Source organism: Corylus avellana, chromosome ca9, assembly GCF_901000735.1.
Source record: "Corylus avellana chromosome ca9, CavTom2PMs-1.0".
Taxonomy (NCBI): domain Eukaryota; kingdom Viridiplantae; phylum Streptophyta; class Magnoliopsida; order Fagales; family Betulaceae; genus Corylus; species Corylus avellana.
This window is the reverse complement of record NC_081549.1, coordinates 3,487,024-3,507,809: the sequence shown is the minus strand read 5'-3', so window position 1 is coordinate 3,507,809 and position 20,786 is coordinate 3,487,024. Positions and strand designations below refer to the sequence as shown.

The following is a 20,786-nucleotide window of genomic DNA, read 5'->3' as shown; positions in this document are numbered from 1 at the left end:
ATAAATTAAATGTTATTATAAAACACAGATGACAAATATAAAATATATTTATGTTTGAGACCCCAGTATGTGTGTGTTCATATGTGTAAAAGTATTATTCTTGTATCAAATTCATCTATTTCTTATTGAAATTGGTGTTAATTAATATTAATCTCGTCCAAAATCGATAGTAATGGTTCTATTTAATTCCTCGACCACTAACGAACTTCCAGGTGGTACTGGAATGCCTTCCCTTTTGTCTTCCCCCATTTTTATTATTTTATTATTTTTATTTCACATTTTCTGTTTCTAATTTTGTCATGAATGCAGAAGGTTGAGAATGTCGCCAACTTAATTAAAAAAAAAAAAAAATTAAATTAAACATATAGGTTTAGGTTGGTCCCTAAATTTGATTCTCTCTTACGAATATCCAGAAAATGAATAGGATGGGAAAATAAATATTGCTCTAATTAAATACTCTCTCTCTCTCTCTCTATATATATATATATATATATAACGTACGAAATAGTTGGTTACAATTAATTGATATATTAATTAAGGTTAACAAGGACCAAAAGTATTGAAAACCTCCAACATGATATCGGTAAAGGTAAATTTGTGTGGGGGAAGTCAAGCCCAGCCAGTTATACCCTGAAAGCTAGCTAGCTGCAAAGAATCTTTTCTCACGGGAGATAACTAAAAGAGAGAAAGAAAAAAATTAACTTTATGTTGATCTGGACATAAAGAATTATGTCTTTTCACATTTGTAATATAAACATTTATATATATATATATATATATATATTAGAGAAGGAATTAATGCAAAAGAATTATTTAAAGACATTGCAATAACTTTATGAACAGGAAAACCGTATGTTGAATGGGACTTCTCCATGTCCAATTACACGCAAGTTACAGTATAGGGGTACCACCCGAAAGTGATCGAAGAGAAAGCAGATGTTGTTTCATATATTTCATTTAATTTAATTATAAAATCCACCATGACTCCACTAAGTTCTAACACTCACAATATCGGGAAAAAAAAAAATATCAAGGAAGATGTTCTTATGTTGATGTACGTTTCAAACTCCAAGATGTTTTTGTTTTTATTTATTTTTTTTTTTTTTGTTGCTTGTTGACAAGGGAGTTGTTCTTTTTCCGTTTTCCTTTTTCAGAATTTTGTTTTTAGTTGGAAGAAGAACTGTTACCTTAAACAGTAATGCATGCTTCAAGAACAAAAATTTAAAAGATGTAGTCAGGTAAAAATTGTTTCTATTAAGGACATGATTCCCCCAACAAAAAGCTCCCATATAAACTATGAAGCCTTGAGAATGGTGATAAATAAGAAAAACACATATATCTATATATACTAGTCTTGGCAGTCAACATAAAGTACACCCTATTTCCCCCCCTCCTTAATTATTTACTCCAAACTTAATTAATTAATTAATTTCAATATGTTAAGGTAGCTAGCAAAACACGGGGTAATTAAGAATTAAAAAACAATTATGGGTCTTATCAATTTTATAATGAACAAAAAAGTTAATTTTCCATTTTCCATTTTCCCTCCCACCCTCCTCCAGTCTTTTATTTAATTGCCAATAATTATTTATTTTTAATTTGTAGATTTCTTTTTTAAATACTTCGGCCGCCCAGAACAGCCACCCATATTGCTCTTTCTCTCTCTCTTCTCTCTCTCTCTCAAAATATCTCCCAACACAAAACACCATCTCTCACCACTCCATTTGACACAAAGAATCTCACAAAAAACACACTCAAATAGTACCCCATCATGATCAACAAGAAGAGGAACCAATGAACAAAATCCTCCTCCTCCTCTTCTTCTTCTTCTTCTTCTTCTCTTCTTCTTGCACCATCTCCTGCTGAGCTCTCTGTTTCCCTTCTTTCTCTCTCTCTCTCTCTCTCTCTCTCTCACGCGCGCGAACCCTAAAGGAATCAAGAATCAACGATGACCCTGGATGAGTCGCTAAGATCTCTTTCGTTGGACTACCTGAACCTTCTGATCAACGGCCAAGCGTTCAGCGACGTAACCTTCAGCGTAGAGGGTCGTCTAGTCCACGCCCACCGATGCATCCTCGCAGCGCGGAGCCTCTTCTTTAGGAAATTCTTTTGCGGGCCCGACCCGCCGACCGGGCTGGACCCAGCGGGTTCCAGAATCAACCCTGCCGTGTCGCCGGGATCGAGGCCGGGCGTGATACCGGTTAACTCGGTGGGCTACGAGGTGTTCTTGCTGCTGCTGCAGTTCTTGTACAGTGGCCAAGTCACTATTGTGCCTCAGAAACATGAGCCCAGGCCTAATTGTGGGGAGAGAGGCTGCTGGCACACGCATTGCACCTCAGCCGTTGATCTCGCCCTTGACACTCTTGCTGCCGCTAGATCCTTTGGTGTTGAACAGCTCGCATTGCTCACTCAGGTTAATTTCTCACTACTTATCTTCTTCATGTCTTCTCTCTCTCTCTCTCTCTCTCTTTTGTCAGTGTGAGGAGGCCGGAGTCGTATGTTTTGTGGGTTTTCAGAATTAATTTCGAGAATTTCTGGGTTTCGTTTTGGGAAGTGGGGTGAGTTTTTTTTTTTTTTTTTTTCTTCTTTTATTTTATTTATTTTATATAATTTATTTATTAGTATTTTAGGAAATCCACTATCTTCTGATGAAGTGGGTGAGACTGGGTTCTTCTATTCTCTATATATAATCTTCAACTTTTCTTTATTGGTTTTTAATAATGTCTTTATTAATCTTTTCTCCATTAAAAGCAGTTGGTTTGATCTCTCACACGCATTTAGTCCTTTTTCTTTGTATCACATTACTTTCTCCTCTCGGTAACTATACTGAATACAATCTAATATTCAGTTTGTCTTTGAAGCATCTCATCCAATAATTAACTTCTCAATTTTTCAATCAAGTTTCTTCTTCTTCTTCTTCTTCGGTTGTGCATAATAATAATAATAATAATAATAAGAAGAAGAAGAAGAAGAAGAAAAAACTCCCTACTTTTCCGGGTAAAATGTGAAAATAAGAAGCTTATCTTGATTTCATGTACCATTTTTTGAAGTTTCTTGAATTGGGTTCCTCATATCTTTATGCTGCATACCCAAGAGTTTCTAAATTTAGATCATGATATCCGGTCTTGTCTTCCACAGTAAGCACACCAAATCTTTCCCAAACATTCACTTTCCCCATTTGGGTTTAAATTGAAAAAGAGAACAAGCCACAACAGAAATGCAATCTTAGCACAAAACATCCCATCAATTTTCTCATCTATCTATATATCCAAAAACCTGCCAAACAATCTTTCATATATATGTGATATAAATTTATTCCACTGACTCACCCTTCTTATCTTTGCTTTTTTGGTCCACAGAAACAATTGGCAAGCATGGTGGAGAAGGCCTCAATTGAAGATGTAATGAAAGTTCTCCTCGCTTCAAGAAAACAAGACATGCACCAGCTCTGGTCCACATGTTCCCATCTCGTTGCAAAATCTGGCCTCCCTCCAGAAGTCTTAGCCAAGCACCTCCCCATCGATATCGTAGCAAAGATTGAAGAGCTCCGCCTCAAGTCCTCTCTCGCCCGCCGCTCCCTCATGCCGCACCACCACCACCACCACCACGATATCGGGGCGGCCGCCGATCTCGAAGACCAAAAGATTCGTCGAATGAGACGAGCCCTCGACTCCTCCGATGTCGAACTCGTCAAGCTTATGGTCATGGGAGAAGGCCTAAATCTCGACGAAGCCTTAGCTTTACACTACGCTGTAGAAAGTTGTAGCCGAGAAGTCGTGAAAGCCCTCCTTGAGCTCGGCGCAGCGGATGTTAACTACCCGGCTGGCCCCGCCGGGAAGACCCCGCTCCACCTGGCAGCCGAGATGGTGTCGCCCGACATGGTGGCGGTCCTCCTCGACCACCATGCTGACCCGAATGTCCGAACCGTTGATGGGGTTACTCCGCTGGACGTACTCCGAACCCTAACATCAGATTTCCTCTTCAAAGGAGCCGTGCCGGGGCTAACACATATCGAGCCAAACAAGCTTAGGCTTTGCCTCGAGCTGGTTCAATCGGCGGCGCTGGTTCTTTCCCGTGAAGAAGGCAATAATAATGCAAATGCTCCTTCTTCCACCACCATATATCCGCCGATGAGCGACGATCATAGCAGCGGCAGCAGCGGGAACAACATGGGGAATCTTAATCTTGATTCGAGGCTGGTTTATCTCAATCTGGGCGCGACGGGTTCGGGTCAAATGGGTGGAGGAGCAAGATCAATGGATGGAGATGAAGATAGTAGCCACAATAGCCAAAGGGATCATCATCATCATCATCATCATCATGTCATGAATAGGCATGGATCACAAGGTGGCTGTGATCCAACAATGTACCACCACTCTCATGACTTCTAAGCTCTCTGATCAAATCACAATATTTATATATAACTCCAAATATTGTATTACTGGATTATATGTTCTTCTCTCTTTTTCTTTTTTCTTTCTCTCTATGTTCTGTAGGGTGCTCTTTTGGGGTTTTGTAGGCTTTTCAATGATCATAATATGAAGTTCAGTTTCATTGGAGATGGGAGATGAGATGAGATGAGATGAGATGAGACAAGGAGGATCTGAGATTTTGCTACCGAGGATTATACATGAAGGAGGAGAGACGCAGGTCAATCTTTTCACACCCGGCCTGTCAACTCCCTTGTATTTATTGCTCTACATCTAATATCATCGCCTATTTATTGTGATCCTTTTGTTTCTTGTCCCCCACCACCTTCCTGTTGCCCCCCATTATATATTTCTTTTATATGCACAGGAAAATCTTTTGGTTTTTTTTGCTAGGGGGGTTTTCTTTTTTTTTTTTCTTTTTTTTTTTTTTAATTCTTTTTCTCAAGGTTTTGTTTGGATATGGGTGCTTCTATTTTCTATGAAGAAAATGAGCTGTCTCCTCGATCTCTCTTTTCCTATTTCTGTTCTAGCATCCATAGGCTTTTCGAGAAACTTGATTGGCTATAGTTTTGGCTGATTATTTTAAAATAAATGTATGGCTATCGACAAATTCATTGGTTGTCTTGCATGAATGCAACACTGAGTGTGACGACACACGACACCTTAAAATATATTGCTATTATCTAATTCTCGATTCCTCCATGCAATCCTCTTTTTTGTCCCCCCCTTGCCTTTTTCGGCTCTTATATTTCCATAATCTTCCACCTAAAACCCTAATTTTTTTTTCTTTCCCTAATGCACCTTTTGCTAAACCTGTGGGTATGTTGGTCTGGTTTGTTGATCCTCCAGCTTGTTTATTTTCCTATGTATGTTTTTCTTACTTAATTTGGCTTCCTTAATCTAAAAGATAAAATGTTCCAAACCATATAGATACAGAGCAAATTCTGCATAAATTTTGGTTCACTGAACTTGAATATAATTCACCCGTACGTCCTGCCATGTTTCATTGTATTGCATGAATCAGCACTTGTAATTCTCTCCTGATATGCAGAAGCCATAGTTTAATAGTCAGGATGCCATTTATCTTCATTAAGTCTTTAGTTATAGTCATAAATCTTCATTTGAGCTTCAACATAAAGTGAACTTCTTCATTTTTTATTTTTTTATTTTTATTTTTTTGGGTCATTAACCAAGAAGATAAGTAAATTTTTGAGTCAATTATAGAAAAAGTATTTAACATCATATTAATTTATTCCTTGAAGTTGTTATCCTGTTATAAGTGCATCATGAAAACATTATCATGATCATCTACCTTTCATTTGTCTTGAGCTCATGAGGTTCTTTTCTTTTTAGCATACCATAAATAACTAGATAACACTATTTTAAAGATTGGTGCGGTTGTATCAATTCAATTGATTATATTCTTGAGTGCTTCTTGAAGACTTTATGTTAATGAGTGGGAGTAATTATATGATAACTAGTTTCTTATTGTGATCCTTTCGTATCGCTTATAAGTCTAAATTGATTTTAATCTTTTAATTTAATAGGAGTTATAATTAGTTCCACTAATTAAGTAAAATCTATCTCACTAACTTTTTATGAGCTTGATAAATGCATGCCTCTACAAGCTTCTTCTCTGGGCAAAGCCATTAGAAGCACAACCATGATTAGGATCCATGCATAATCAAAGTTTTGTTTGGTTGCATCTAACGGTATGCATAATACCATGTTATTTAAAACTTTTAAATGTGTGTCAACATATTTATTATATAACATCGTATATATTATTAGATGTGTGAAATCTCTGAACTATTTAATAGATGTTCTCCATTCGAAGTGAAATGCAGTAGATCCTATTCCCAATCGTAGCACGCATTAATTGATGTCTTTTCTTTTTTCTTTTTTGAGGCTTCCTCTTAATTGATTATGCTTGGTCACTTGTTCTATCATCGTGATCATAGTTAAGTGTTTTAGCAACACATCTGTACTTACTTTTCAAGTATAGTTTAGCCAGGAATATAGAAATTTCAATTTTGTGAAGAGATTATGGTCAATTCAATCAACAAATGATTTTAGCAGCATTAAAATCCTCCATATTATAAGGGAATGGTACCATGCATGTAAAATATTTTAAATCCCAACTATTATTTTCAAATTAAATAGTCTTATCATATATATATATATATATACCAGCATTTGGTATATTTACATTTATATCATCTAGGGCTAGCTGCAGATGTCTTTAAATATTTCCAATTTCATTTTTTATTTTCTCTCATCCCTTTTTAAAAACTGGATCATCTATATATATATAGATGCATGACACATTTATTTATTGTTAATTTTATTATTGTGGAGACGTGGAGTGGCTAAAATCCATAGAGTGCTTGAAAATTGTCACTAAAGCAATGGCATGCATTATGTCTTTTCAGATGCATTAATTAAATGAAATTATGAATGGAGCAATTGAGAGGGAATTTTTGTGGTGACTTTTAGATAAAATGGGTTAAAGTTGACTTCATTTTCCCCATTTATGTGTTACTCATTTACTGTGATCTGTTGAACAATAACTACTTTCTACTATTATCCTTCTTAAAGTCGTTAATTAATTGATCAGCCATCAGCAGATAGACGTCCTAGTCTATAAACTGTTCAATTGCAGACCAATCCCACCATTTTTAATTTTGTCGCCTTCTAGAGTACGTAGTTACTCCTCCATGTTTTGTAGATCAAGATTTTTAATTTCTTTGAAATTGCTGATAATTCTCAAAACGATTGAGAAATGTTATTAGTTAAAAATGTGATATATTACAGTCGAGAAATAAGTTTATTTTTTTAAGGTTCTTGTTCTTAATGTTATAAAAAAACTTTGAATCAAAAACTGTTTTTAGGTTTTTTGAAAAAATAAAAAAGAACTGTCTTTGCAAAAGTGAAGAAACGAGGAAATTTTTTTATGATTATCTCAATAACATGCTACTTTTTAAAATAGGTGGTATTTTTCAAGTCTTTCGATGCCTAGAAACGACTGAAATTTTGTAATTTGAAAATTTATTTTTTAAAAAAGATTTTTAGGAAATCCAGATCTATGTTTTTCAAGATATATATATCCACATTAAAGTCGTTGTGGGCAGTAGCTCGAATTGAATTTTGATAGTAGCTTCTCTGTCTTTGTTCTTTTATTTTTGCTTTTCTGATCGGAGAACATCAAAACTAAATTTCAACTATGCTTTTTGGTAAAATGTTAATTAGATAATTAAATTTGATAATTCATATTAGTTTAAGCTTTTAAAATAAGTGGTGGTTTTACATACTATCAAATCTAAGCTTGAGTTCGAACATTGTCTCTTTTGTTCAATATTTCTTATGAATTTAAGTTTTTAATTAGAATTTGACGTATTTTTAGACGAATTCCACAATATTTTTTCTATGGGCTTCAGGTGATCAGAAAGTACAAATTGGGTACTTTTATGACAGTAGAACTTAAGTATACAACTGGTGGAATTGTGGCATTATATATATATATATATATGTTATGCATGCATTGTTTCAATCGAATAGTCCAGATGTGATTTGTGATTGGACATACAACAAATACGTGAACTAAGATGATCGCTAGCTCTCATCTTATATATATATATATATATATATGATGGAACCCTAATTGTTTTGCCAACAGTAAGAATTTTGCTAGATACCGAAAAACAAAACTCGATCTTGCAAGATTTTAAAACTAATTAAGTAATACATTTAACCGTGTCTTACTATAGAAGAAGATTTTTTTTGGGTAAGCAAGGTAATTTGATGGCTTTGTTGTCACATGAAAAGTATTGAATCTTGCGACAATCTTAGGCTGAGAATGATGGTGGTTGTATTTTCCATACACTCTTTTCCATCTCTTTTTCTCTTGGTAATTTTTTTTTTTTTAAAAAAAAAAAACAAATCTTCCATGGATTTGATAGTGTTTTCTTATGTTACTTTACCATACGAAGTTTATCTATTAGAGAGAGAGAGAGAGAGAGGGAAGAAGAAGAATTTTTAGGAGATTTTGAGTTTAATCGATTTGATAAAGAACTTTTGTTTCTGAATTAATCAATTTGATACGAATCCTGACTTAAACGAGTGAGATTTGAGTTTGGAAGTAGATTGAAGATGAAGTTTTGGTGAGGTCTAGACTGTCTAGTGATTGATTGAGGGCTCATTGTTTGTATTGTCGAAAACGTACTCTATTTTGGAGGCTTTGTGCGAATTTTTCCTCTAGAGAGAAGTCATTTTTCCTTGTTTTCTTTCTTCTTTTGTCCTGTAACCATGCATAAAGAATCAAATTAATAAAGGTGATTGATACTATATATTAGAAAGTATTTCGTGTACGTATTATTGGACTCGACAATGACGACATGCGACCACGAAAGGAGGGAAAATAAATCCACGCATGCAGTTTAGGAAATAGACAACTATCCACTCCGTCATAATTAGTTGAGTAAGATGGATTAATTTGGCGCAAACCGACAAGAAGGTAATCCCATTCAAAATGCCCTTTTCTATTTTCATCATCAACCATCTTTTTTAATTATCTACCATTCTAAATTTCTAATTCCCCATAGCTTTGGTCATAAGTACTTCAATTGCAAGTCGTTTGAGCGAAGTTATGTGTTAGTTTGTAGGTTGGCTAATCCGGTGTCCAAAACACTTTGGTGTACTTCGGATTTTTCTGTAAAGTTCAAATTTGTGGTCTTAGTTCGAACTAAAGATTTTATCAGGTTCAAACTAGAGAATATAATTAAGGAGCAAATTCAAGTCGAGCAGATTTATTCATTCCAAGCTCCATCTTAAGTTATTTCTAACTAAAAGACTTACAAAATCCTTCATTTCAAGTCTCGCCCTAAACTAGTTCAAATTGGTGCTGATTGACATGTTTTTGAAGTTTAAACAGAATCTTTCGTTCTAATTGTCTTTCCAAGATAAGTTCGAATTGTTCATATTGAAGCGCTAGCAGAATGCTTCGTTTTAAGTGTCGTTTCAATTTAAGTTCAAATTGAAGTGTACGCTTGAAGTGTTTTTTAGTGTTAGTTGTTCTAAGTGGAGTCCTAAGGCATTTCAATGAGGATCAATTCAAAGAACTTCACGTGTGGCATAATTAATGTTGTGTTCTAAGTTCCATTTCACATGCAGTCCAAAGCAATCTTATTTCATCGTATAATCCTAGTAAAGTTAAGTGTGTATGGAGGCTAATTTTATGCAGAAAAACCTCACTCAAGTTTATTTAAAGGCTCTTCATGCGCGATTTTTGTAAGAATTGTAAGCCACATATTTGTTTGCTAAGAGAGGATTCATAGAGCCTAGAGTATTCATGTCTATCTTCTCTTAGAGTTTTGTTGAGCTATACCCCACAACCTTTTCTACTTAAAAACCGCCACCCAACGGAGTTCTAGAATGACTCTAAGAAAACTCTCTCTTTCTCAATCTATCATACTCACTTATCTCTGTGCACCACCACACTATCATAGACATTTTCTTACATTCTATATATTACGACACCCAATTCACACTCTTACTTTATTTTATCTAACTTTACCAGTTTTAATTTCTCCTAATGAGTACTTTTATTGATAGGGGTGTCGGAAGCGAGCCTTTTGACATCCTCTCCCTTATTTTGTAGGAGGTACTCCTTCCCTAAAATGCAGAGTGAAGTTAACGAAGGTGCTTGCACTAACATATATTGAATCTAACCTCCTTCAACTTTTGAGAAAATCTAAAATAAAATTGCAAATCTTTTCCCACTTTTTAATCATTCATTTTGTCCAAAAAAAAAAAAAAAAAAAAAAAAAAACCGAAAGAGTGTTCTTTTATTGGTTCACAAGTCGATCGCCATAAGGTAGACACAGGAATTAATAATTTTAATACTAATAACTCTCTGCTTTAAAGTTGGTAAATATTTTGTTAATTTAAAAGTTATAAAATAAAAGTAAATATGGTCCATCGCGTCGGTCAAGTTGGAAACATCATGATTGAGAATGTGATATTTGAAAAGTATGCATATATAGATTCCTTGCCTAGCTTAAACAAATCTTGTCAAAAAATTAGTGTCATAATGCAATATAGACTATGAATGGTAACACATTTTACATGTTGTACTTGTAATGGCTGTCAAAAACATTTTAGTCCTTCAATTTGGTCGTTACCATAATCATTTCAACAACGATAATTTCATTATGTTGCCCCTCGCAGTTCAGTGCCAATGCAATTATGTCCACCATAAACAAATTAAGAAGCATCTACTGCGATAAAGTTATTTGTACGACAACGACGTTGAAGTTATGGGTGAAAACTTCAATTTTAATCTTAAAAATACATACATGCAGGTTGGGGTGGCAGTTTGTGTTCGCATGTTGTGTTCGAATCATGTTAAAACATTAGTATAAGATTATATAAGTCAACTATAATCCGACTAAGTTAATTAAACGGGTCAAACCCATCAACCATAACTCTTTAATTTTGTATTGGGTGTATACGTGTTGGGTTCGTGGGTTATGTCAAAAATTGACACGTACACTTGAGTTCAACAAGCTAGCATTTTTCATTGATCTTCTTTTTTATTTTTTTTATCATAATTAAATAATAATAATAATAAAAATTTCAGCACCTAAGATTATTTTATTTGCCCCATATATAGAAAGAAAGAAATTTAAGATGCCCTAGATTAACTAAGGTGGGCCCAAGACAAGCCTTTAATAATCAAGGCCCAAATCTGGGCCTAACATGGAAGTCACCAGAGGACCAGGCCTAAACGTACAAGAAAACCCAAATGCCCCACCCAAAAAGGAAATGGAAGTTGTGAGCCACTAAAGAGAGTGGGGAATCTTAAATTCAAACGTTATCCAAATAAGAGACACAATAAGAAAAATAAAGTTCATGAATTGGAAGATCAAGAACTAGTGGGGGTTCAAATAGATCTCAAGGTCAACTCTTGTCAAATAAAGTGTTCTTTTTTTTCCAAGAAAAAAAAAAGGTTCAAAATATATAAAACTGGTGGTAGCGGTCCAATGAGCTATGTTGTGTGCCTGATAATTGACAATTCTATCGGTCTTGATAATTGACTAGTTGTCCAAAAAGTTGAGGAAACCAAATGTATCATAAATAAATGGAGGTACTCATATTTTAGCAATTTATATCTTAAAGATGGGTATAGTATTCATTTCTTTAAAGAGATTGGAGTTCAAAGTTCCTTTAGGATGGCAAACAAAGTTTTGCTATAGGGCCAAACCATGGAGTTGATGAAATTTCTAGTGCTCTTATGAATTGGCTATGAAGCAACAACATAGAGGGGGCAGCTATAGCTAGATGATGCCATGCAGGGACCAAACTAAAATTTCACATGAAAAAGAGAAAATTTTGTAATTTTGAAAATTTGGACCAATTATATTTAAACACCCGGAACTATTGCTTTTGAATATGTCGGGAAAAACAGAATCTCCCACAAACAAAAAGTAAAAAGACGATTATATTCTTCACAAATTGATAAAGTTAATTAGGTTGCATTCATATGCAACTCGATACTCATCATTCTAACTTTGGTTTTTAAAAAAATTACGTAGAATTGAAAAAGACGTTCGACTCCCCAATCTCTCAAAGCATATGTGGCGTAGTTCTCCTAATTAAAAAACTAATCTCTATACACTAAATGTTATGGGAGACCACGCCACATAAGCTTTAGGAAGAGATAAGAGAATGATAGGAGAGTGACGTATAGCATTATTCTACTACTCAATCCAAAAACTTAAATTAATAAGTTCATACTCAACTATGTGATACTAATCGCTCATTCTTATCATACATTTTTTATATAAAATTTAATTATTCTTTACTCACACATATATGTTCAACAGATATCAACGATAACGCGTTCATTAAGTGCGTTTGTTTGACAATATTGAAAGTTAAGCATATATTCTGTGGACAAAGTAGCAAACTTATTGGTGGAACTTTCTCATTATTCTCACAATTAGCTTCTTGTATTTACTCCTTTTCAAGCTTCCCACAGCTACAAAATTATTCTCCTCGTCACAAAAAGAAGAATCCAGATCAAAAGCCATGGAAAACTCACGCATGATTCCACTGTAATATGCTTTATCTCTTAAAAATGGAATCCAGTTCTAAAGTAGACAAATGTACAAAGCTTGAGATAAAAAGCTGTGGGCGGCAATTACATGTTCACAAGGACACCAGCCAGATCAAACTGAAACCAAATCGAACTCAATTTATTAGACATTTTTGCTGCCGACCAACTGAAAGTGGAAGCCTCCTTTATCATATTCCATCGCCCATTTCCAGCTTGGGGTGCAGGGGAGGTATATATATATATATATATATATACATACAATGACACTGATATTAATTACCATTGGAGCACTGCTACATAAGGATTATTAAGACAGTGATATTTGAAAGGCACAACACTATCACTATCTATCTCTAGCTGTTGTTTGTCTTGCAAAATGCCCAAGAACTCGACAAATGAAAGCCAGCCTCCACCTGCAGGTTCATCCTAATTCTCTCTCTCTCTCTCTCTCTCTCTCTCTCTTATTGATCATGGGATGCAAGAGAACTTACTTTTATGGTGATTTTTATTTGAAGGATACCCAACTGGAACTGGGAATCCCTCCACAGGGAAGAAGTGCTGTGCTCGGGGCAAGAAGAAAGGAGACAGGGGCTTCATAGAGGGATGGTAAGTCATGCATCTTCTTTAGCAATCTAGGTTGTAAGATCATGAAAGAGCTTCTATTAGCACCATGAAAAGTGAGTGTACAGTAAACCAAAGTGCTCCAACTTGTATTGTAAGCTACAAGGAGACCAGTCTTGGATTTTCTTTCCATTTATATTTGGATTATCTACAAATTTATGTTTAATTACAGTATACTTGAAAGCATTAGGTTATTGTTGGAAGCCAGGATTTAGATTATGTAGAATAGAGTTGCTCTACGTACTACAATATGGCAACCTATGTGAGAGTTTGTCCGAACCCCACTTGTTTAAACTGTCTGAACACCTGTTCGAGCAAATAGGGTTTGGACAGGCTCTCAAATATAACTAATTTTTCTGAACCCTACTTGTTCGGACTGTCTGAGCACCTATCTGAGCAAGTGGGGTTTGAACAGACTCTCACATAAGACTGCCCTATTACACTACAATAATTGAAAACAAGCAGCCCCACCTAGTTTTTGATTTTGCCCCTTTTGTTTGCTCTCCCATGGGACTAATCTGCTTTATTTCTTATTTGTGCAGCCTCTTCGCTTTGTGCTGCTGTTGGCTCTGTGAAGAATGTTACTAATCGATCTTATTGTAAACGAGGATTTCGAATAAGCAAAACTGTCATATGGTATCAGTATACCATCGTTGATCTTTCCTTTTTTTCTTTTTTCTCCTTCTCGAGTGTGTTAATTATGAGTGATTTTCTAACTATTGTTGATCATTAGACTACAGCTATTCTGTGTGCGAGCTTATATATTTATGATATAGCACGTCAGTTGTGACCGATATATAATATATCATCTTACTTCTGCTAATTGACGTAAATTCCTGTATTCTCTTCACACCCTTCTCTTTTATTTATTTATTTATTTCTGTGTGCGAATTTTGTCTATATTTCACGATTAGTTGTGGGACTTGGCAATAACCTTTCTCAGCCGTGGAAGGTGTTCGTCTCTATTGGTTCCTTGTCTTTGAGAATAGTAAAACGTACAACACTCTGTGCTTTGTCTAAAACCTCCGCATGAATGTGACCTTTTTGATCTTTTTTTGGGAATGGTGAAACCGAGAGTATTCATTTTATGGTTCAAATTTTGTTTTGTTGCATCTAATGTTGTATATTATACCACGTCATTTAAAATTTTAAATGATATGGCAACATATATGTGAAATTTAAAAAAGAAAAGTCAGTAAAAAAAGAGAGAAGAAGAAGCAATAATGCAACAAAGAAAGATCACTCGGTAGCTTATATGGTGTGTTTAACTTAAATAGTCCAAGTCCTTATATCTCAAAGTTCCCTTTAACTAGATGAAAAGGCACCACATGTTCGCCAAAGATCCTCGCAGCAGTGAACAGATGAACAGAAAGATTGAATTAATAAAAACAATCATGGATGAATAACTAACCAACAAAGGCAAAGGATGCTTCTCAAATGGTATATATCCAACAGCAGTTGGAACAACTTCTCCAGCCTACTATTATTAGAAAGGATCCAACCCTCTTCGTGTTTTATTGTACGCATCCACTAGAAAATGCTTTCCTTTTGCCTTGCTTGGAGAGCTGCAATCTCTTCTATATCCTTAAGAACCTGCAATATTTGTAGATATGTGAATTGATAAAACAAATGCCAGTGTTATAAAGACATGCATTTTAATAATAAAATCACCACATCAACAATTTACATTCACGTAATAAAGGTAAACCATAGAGTAAAGGTTATATTGAGACATTTGTACAACTTTAGAACTAAATTGAAACAATAGATAGTTCAAATACAAAATTAAAATCTAATTGGAAAACTACACTTTACCCCCTTTAATGTACCACTTAATTTGCATTTCCCCAAATCGAATGCATAGCTCAGAGACCAAAAAATCACATTTAAACCAAAACTCTACTTGGTACTGATTCAACCAAAGTCGCAAAAATTGAAAAAAAAAAAAAAAAAATCACAATTAACAAGTTCCAATTTTTAGCAAAGCAAATCAACACAATTCACCAGCCGCCACCAGCACTAGTTGGTCACTAGTATATAGAGTTAGAAAATATGAAATCCCGTAGAAGAAAAAGGAAAAGAAAAAAAAAAAAAAGGCAAGAATACACCAAAGGTCGCTTGCTAGCTTCTAAGCTATGCAGATGAAGTTAACAGTATTGGTCCTTATATCTCAAAGTTTCCCTCATTTGATGCACAGGCACTACATTTTCACTAAAGATCCTCGCAGCAATGATCAGAAAGACTGAAAGACTAAACCAGATGCATTTGAATTAATAAAAAGTTTTATAGATGAAGAGCTAACCAATGAAGGATGCTTCTCAAAGGGTATCATGATCATGGGAACAGCTTCTCCAGCTTGTTATTAGAAAGGATCCTGTTAGGGTCCAACTCCCTTCGTGCTTTGTTGTACGCATCCACTGGAAAACGCTTCCGTAGCCTTGCTTGGAGAGCTGCAAGCTCTTCTTTGTCCTTTGGAACCTAAATTATGTGAAGATATATGAATAATAAAAGCAAATACTTGTAATGTAACACTTATTTGCGAGTCAGTTTGCCAAGGTTAAATCAGTGCGATCCTGTGAAAAATCGAATTGATGATCTACTCAAAAGGCGTTATGTTTGATACATGCTGAGTAGGTACATTCTACTCTTGACGTTTTTTCCTTTTTTGGGTACCCTCGACACGTTTCTGAGCAAGATAAAGGACTTATAAGTTCCAATTTAACTTTTACCCTTTTAAATAAAGTATAAATTTATTTATTAGAATTTCACTAAGATATGGGAAGAGCTAAAATGAGTTTGGTGGGAATGTGGAAAATCAAGAAGTTAGAAATAAATTGAAGCCAGAAACAAAAATCTCAATGCATTCCAAGATACCATGTGGGATAACTTTTCATGATTTAAAGTTTATAAAGTGAATTACAACAGTTTTTTCAAGATTTAATTAGTACCTCAATCTTAGCCCAATGTTCATAAGCAGAATACTGATCCCACAACTGTGCCTGGGTCCGATGCCGGTAGTGAAAGAACTCTTCTGTTATTTCCTTTCTCTGCCGGGGATCCATTGTAGGAAGGTACATGATTATACCAACCTGATACACAATCAAAAGTATGGTTGAATATTAGTTTTATAAATAATTTCACACTATTGGATTAAATGGGATGAAACATTACTCAAGGCCCCCAAAATTTATTAGTTAAATTTGGAAGACCTAAGTCCAATATTTTTTAGGTTATTTGATAAGCAGTAAATTTTGTTAGAAAGAGAAAAGGAGAGCTCTCATTTCCTCTCCCCAAACACTTATTAAAATGGAGCCAACATTCAAAATCAAGAAAGATAAGAGATAAATGGGGAAAAAAGAAAGATGCAATTGAAATTACCCATGAGAATATATCATCCTCTTCTAAGCTTGAAGCAGGACTCATGGCACTCTTGCTGCGACCTGACCAGCGCTGCTCTATTGGAGCAGGTGCAGGTATCTCTTCCTTCTCTATGAGCTGCTTCAGCTCTTCTATGAATTCAAGGTCTTTCATGCTTGGCTTCGCTAAAGTTCCCGCAGGGAAACATGTCTCAGAAACCCACTGTTGGCCACCACAATCAAAGCCCAATATTTCATCACTCCATCCCACTCTGAATCCCTCTGACTTTTTCCAGAACTCAGCCTCAGCCTGATTGACCTTTATGACATGGTCTTTGTTGAGAGGATCCAGGGCAAGTAGTTTATCTCTCAACTCTGTAAATGATAGCTCATTTATGTCTGGTTCATCGTTGTCTGGAGATTCATTTTTTATTTTTCTGCAAGTAACTAATGTAAGCAATTAAATGATTGAAACAAATTAGTCAACACAATAACAATACAAACCTGTAAATACAACTTAGAAAAGACGATAAGAAAAACAATATAGAAAAGTTCAGGTAAAGCATTTTAAACAAGCCAAACTTGAACAAAAATCTTATTTCATTATTTGCCACGCCAAGCTTTCAAGAACTACATAACAATCTTATTACATTATGTTGAATATACACATGTGAGTATCAAAAGTTTAAAGTCCCACATTGGATAGATATCACAAGAGTGAATAGTTAATACACAACATACTTGGGCCCAAAATCATAGGCTTAAGCTTTTGAATTGAGTAGTATCTCAATATGTTATGTTATGATTTTACTGAAAGGCTCTCCAAGGTGTTAATTTTCTGAACAACTAGTACTGGAGCCAAAGATGGTGCATGGTATATTGGATGATAGCGGCCTCTTTTGCAGTTAGAGCGTGAACGATATGCATGTACAGATGATGAGTCCTTTTCACAATTATAGTAGGGACAACAGTGCATGGCATGAATAAAACCCACATAGCTTGTACAATTGATCCTACATAGGACTCCTAAGATTGATAAAGCTTCTATTCAAGGGAGAGCATAGAGATATAATGGACTCGTACATGAGGGAAAAATTGTTGAGTGTACATGTGTTAATCCCCACATTGGACGATGACACAAGCGCGAGTAGTTAATATAACATAATTCGGCCAAAACCCATAGATTTAAGCTTTTGGATTGATTGAAGTTCCAATATGATATATTATAATATAACTGGGAGACTCTCAAAGGAGTTAGTCTCCCTAACATATCTGTTAGGTTTGTGATCTAAAGAGTATTTCGTCAAATTGACATTAATTCTTAGATACTTATTAACCTTACCGGGTAAGCCAGATGAGAAGTTACAAATTGATTGTATTTTAGTTTACATTCTAAACCCATATCATAGCCACGCACTGCTTCAAGGTAAGTAGTTTGTGAACCATTGTGGTAAAAAATAATAATAATAATAATAATAATAATAATAATAATAATAAAATAAATGCAAAGGAAGAGGAAGCAATATGCATTCATACAAGAAATTTCAATAATTGTGAGTTTCTTCTCATTATGCTAGATAACTTTGGCACTACTCTTCCAACGCATATGTTCAATTACTTTCTCTAGGCCCTTCGCTAAACACTTTATGAAATCTCAGCAAGCAGAAAAGATCATATCAAAAGAAAAGGAGAGAAGAACTAGTTACCATTACTTGTGCTTCATATTCAACAAACTAGAATAAGTTTGCCTTATAATTCATTTAACAAAAGCAAACACCAGCTGTACCTGTATTTCTGGAGCGACTCCCTGTAGAGGTCACGGACATGCTGTATGGCTTCATCCTGACTATATTTGGGTTTGAACTTTGGGGGGCCTTTCCATTTTGAAACAGGATTGCATGTCACGACCACCACAGTGTCAGTATATGGAATGTATAGATACTTCACATGCTTATTATCAGATAGCGATTTCCTGTAAAAGGAAAGAAACAGGAATATTAGTTGTATAGAAACAAAAATATCTTCCACATCCTTATAAATTATATTACATCCACACACAAAAAATGTGTGTGTGTGGGTGTGAAGTATTCTGTACAGAAAGATAAAATAAGGAAGCATATTGCATGCGAACCACACCAAAAGTAGGGGTTGTTTAGCACCACAGCCATACAAGCACATGTAGCGCACAACTAACCCCTAGATAAACTTCAAAAATCTCATATTACAAGCCATCCCAATAATGTAATTTTGAACCAATTAAATTGGAGCATTTCTCCAGCACAAACTCCACAATATCCTAATTATCCAGATACATATGTACTAGGAGTACTGCTAGGTTTCAATCATTTAGTTGCCAATTACTAGCAATATCCATGAACCATATTGCACTTATGATGATGTTCTAAGTGAAAGAAATAATTTATACAATAAAAGGAACAATAATTACTTGTGGTTTTTCTTGACTTCTTTCATGTTTGAGACAGTTGTGTGCTCCACAAGCTCCTGTCTCTCAACACATTGGATGGTAACTTCAGCTACCACACCAAGGGCCCCAAGACCGCAGCGAGCTAAATAAAACAGCTCAGGATGTTTCTCTTTTGAAACCTCTATTGTTCCCTTGGCAGGAGTTACCAGTTTCATGCTGATGACCTGCTCATCAATGGGAGGCAGTCTTGCACCAGTGCCATGTGCACCAACCTAAAGACAAGTAAATGTTAAAACACACACACACACACACACACAAGAATAGAAACCCAGTCTGTAAAAGCTATAGCCTATAATCCATTACGAAGTTAAGGAGGCATTCTAATGAACAATCAGAACCAGGGATTGATTATGTATACTGCACCTCAACTGTTTATCTTACTGGTAAGTTAATGGCTTCTCAGTTCTTCCCTAGCTCCTTTCCTCACTTTCCCATCTCTCACATGCGCTACAATATAGGTAATGCTCCTCACTCGAGCGATCACTCTGTCTAAACACAATTTGGTTCAACGTCCCATCAATATGTGTTTCCATGGCTGAAGACTAGAACACAATACCACACCAATATTCCAGCTTTTCTAATAGTAGACCCCATTTCTTTCCTGAAACTTCCATTAGACCAAAGGGAACAATGCCCAGAAAAGAGAGGACAGAAAGAAAAAGAAAGGAAAGGCAAGGCAAGCCCACCTGCACAATGCCACCGATCTGCTGCTCCCTGATGGATGCGAAATTCTGCAACGTGAGGCCGTCCTCTTTGATCCCATCCACCAATTGCTGAACCCTTATCCCGGCCTCAACCCTCACCGTCTTCTTCTCCTTATCCACCTCCAAAACCCTATCCATCAGCGCCAAATTCACCATCCCGGCCCTCGACAGCCCGATCCCGTTAGGCGAGAGGCCCGACCCGACCGGCCGGATCCGGGTCTTCTTCTCATTGGCCTCCTTGACCACATTCTCCAGCTGCTGCAGGTTCTCTGGCTGGTGGAACACCCGGGTCTGGACCTCGTGCGTGCCGCTCCAGTTGGAGACAGTGTGGAGGTCGTCGGGCAGAGGGGCGTAGCGGAAGATCTGGGCCTTCTTGTGCTTGGCGTTCTCCGAGAAGGGGAAGGAGTAGTAGGTGGCAGCGCCGCAGAAGACGAACAGCGCCGCGTAGCCCAGGTACTTGCGGAGCTCGGCGTCACTGGCTTTGGTTGTAGAGAATGGGCGCGCGGAGGTTGGGTTGAGAGGGTGTTTGGGGATGGTGGTGGTTGGGGTCGGGGTTAGGGTTTTGAGGTGGTGATGAGGGTGAGGGTGAGGGTGGAGGGAGGTAAGTGAACGTCTGAGAGTGAGGGCTCTCAGCATTTTTTGATGAGCTTTGAGTTTGAATGTATTGGAGTGGTGGGTTTAGGAGTGACACAGCGTAAGGGAAGGGAAGGGCTTTGGAGCGAGACGGGGGACGAAACTCACTTTGTCAATTTATTGAACCATACAAACGTGGCCTAATCTCCATTTGTTGTCTAATTGTGCGACGAAAGTGTGTAAACGTGGCCTAATCTCCATTTGTTGTCATATTATAAGAACAAATTTACTATTTCTTTTAGTTAATTTTTTTTACTATCAAATTTTTTAATAATTACTTTATTTTTTATTGAGAGAAGAGAGAATGTTAGAGATAAAATAATAATAATAAATAAATAAATAATAACTGTTTTGTTTTTATATTTAGTGGGTGAACAGTATTTAAAGTCTGTTTGGGAGTGCGTTTTAAAAAAAATAATCTGCGTTTTTAAACCAAATCTA

General features: G+C 36.0%; 2 protein-coding genes and 1 long non-coding RNA gene across 3 annotated transcripts; 2 read left to right on the top strand and 1 right to left on the bottom strand.

Annotated features, from left to right (window-relative positions):
* Positions 1 to 1,670: 1,670 nt before the first annotated feature.
* LOC132192031 (BTB/POZ domain and ankyrin repeat-containing protein NOOT1-like) lies at positions 1,671 to 4,729 on the top strand. The gene is made up of 3 exons (XM_059607215.1): positions 1,671 to 2,413; positions 3,360 to 4,366; positions 4,520 to 4,729. Exons 1-3 carry the CDS (start codon positions 1,949 to 1,951, stop codon positions 4,569 to 4,571), a joined length of 1,524 nt encoding a protein of 507 aa, XP_059463198.1. The 5' UTR covers positions 1,671 to 1,948; the 3' UTR covers positions 4,572 to 4,729.
* Positions 4,730 to 12,648: 7,919 nt separating this feature from the next.
* On the top strand, positions 12,649 to 13,993 carry LOC132162159 (uncharacterized). The gene is made up of 3 exons (XR_009438211.1): positions 12,649 to 12,965; positions 13,062 to 13,152; positions 13,710 to 13,993. It is a non-coding gene; the product is annotated as an uncharacterized LOC132162159 (long non-coding RNA).
* Positions 13,994 to 14,388: 395 nt separating this feature from the next.
* LOC132162017 (L-galactono-1,4-lactone dehydrogenase, mitochondrial) lies at positions 14,389 to 20,447 on the bottom strand. Its single transcript, XM_059572263.1, has 7 exons — positions 19,695 to 20,447; positions 18,970 to 19,220; positions 18,310 to 18,495; positions 16,546 to 16,960; positions 16,116 to 16,256; positions 15,470 to 15,645; positions 14,389 to 14,760 (listed from the first exon to the last, which is right to left on the bottom strand). The coding sequence occupies exons 1-6, from the start codon at positions 20,346 to 20,348 to the stop codon at positions 15,502 to 15,504; spliced, it is 1,791 nt and encodes a 596-aa protein (XP_059428246.1). The 5' UTR covers positions 20,349 to 20,447; the 3' UTR covers positions 14,389 to 14,760; positions 15,470 to 15,501.
* Positions 20,448 to 20,786: the final 339 nt, after the last annotated feature.

Bases quoted from the DNA above. Each gene is read 5' to 3' on its own strand.
- LOC132162017 (XM_059572263.1), bottom strand. From the start codon at position 20,348: ATGCTGAGAGCCCTCACTCTCAGACGTTCACTTACCTCCCTCCACCCT. The intron at 18,496-18,969 runs GTAATTATTGTT...TTCCTTTTACAG, and splicing joins GAAGTCAAGAAAAACCACAA to GAAATCGCTATCTGATAATA. The intron at 16,961-18,309 runs GTACAGCTGGTG...AGTTACTTGCAG, and splicing joins GAGTCGCTCCAGAAATACAG to AAAAATAAAAAATGAATCTC.
- LOC132192031 (XM_059607215.1), top strand. From the start codon at position 1,949: ATGACCCTGGATGAGTCGCTAAGATCTCTTTCGTTGGACTACCTGAAC. The intron at 2,414-3,359 runs GTTAATTTCTCA...TTTGGTCCACAG, and splicing joins AGCTCGCATTGCTCACTCAG to AAACAATTGGCAAGCATGGT. The intron at 4,367-4,519 runs GTACCACCACTC...GGGGTTTTGTAG, and splicing joins GGTGGCTGTGATCCAACAAT to GCTTTTCAATGATCATAATA.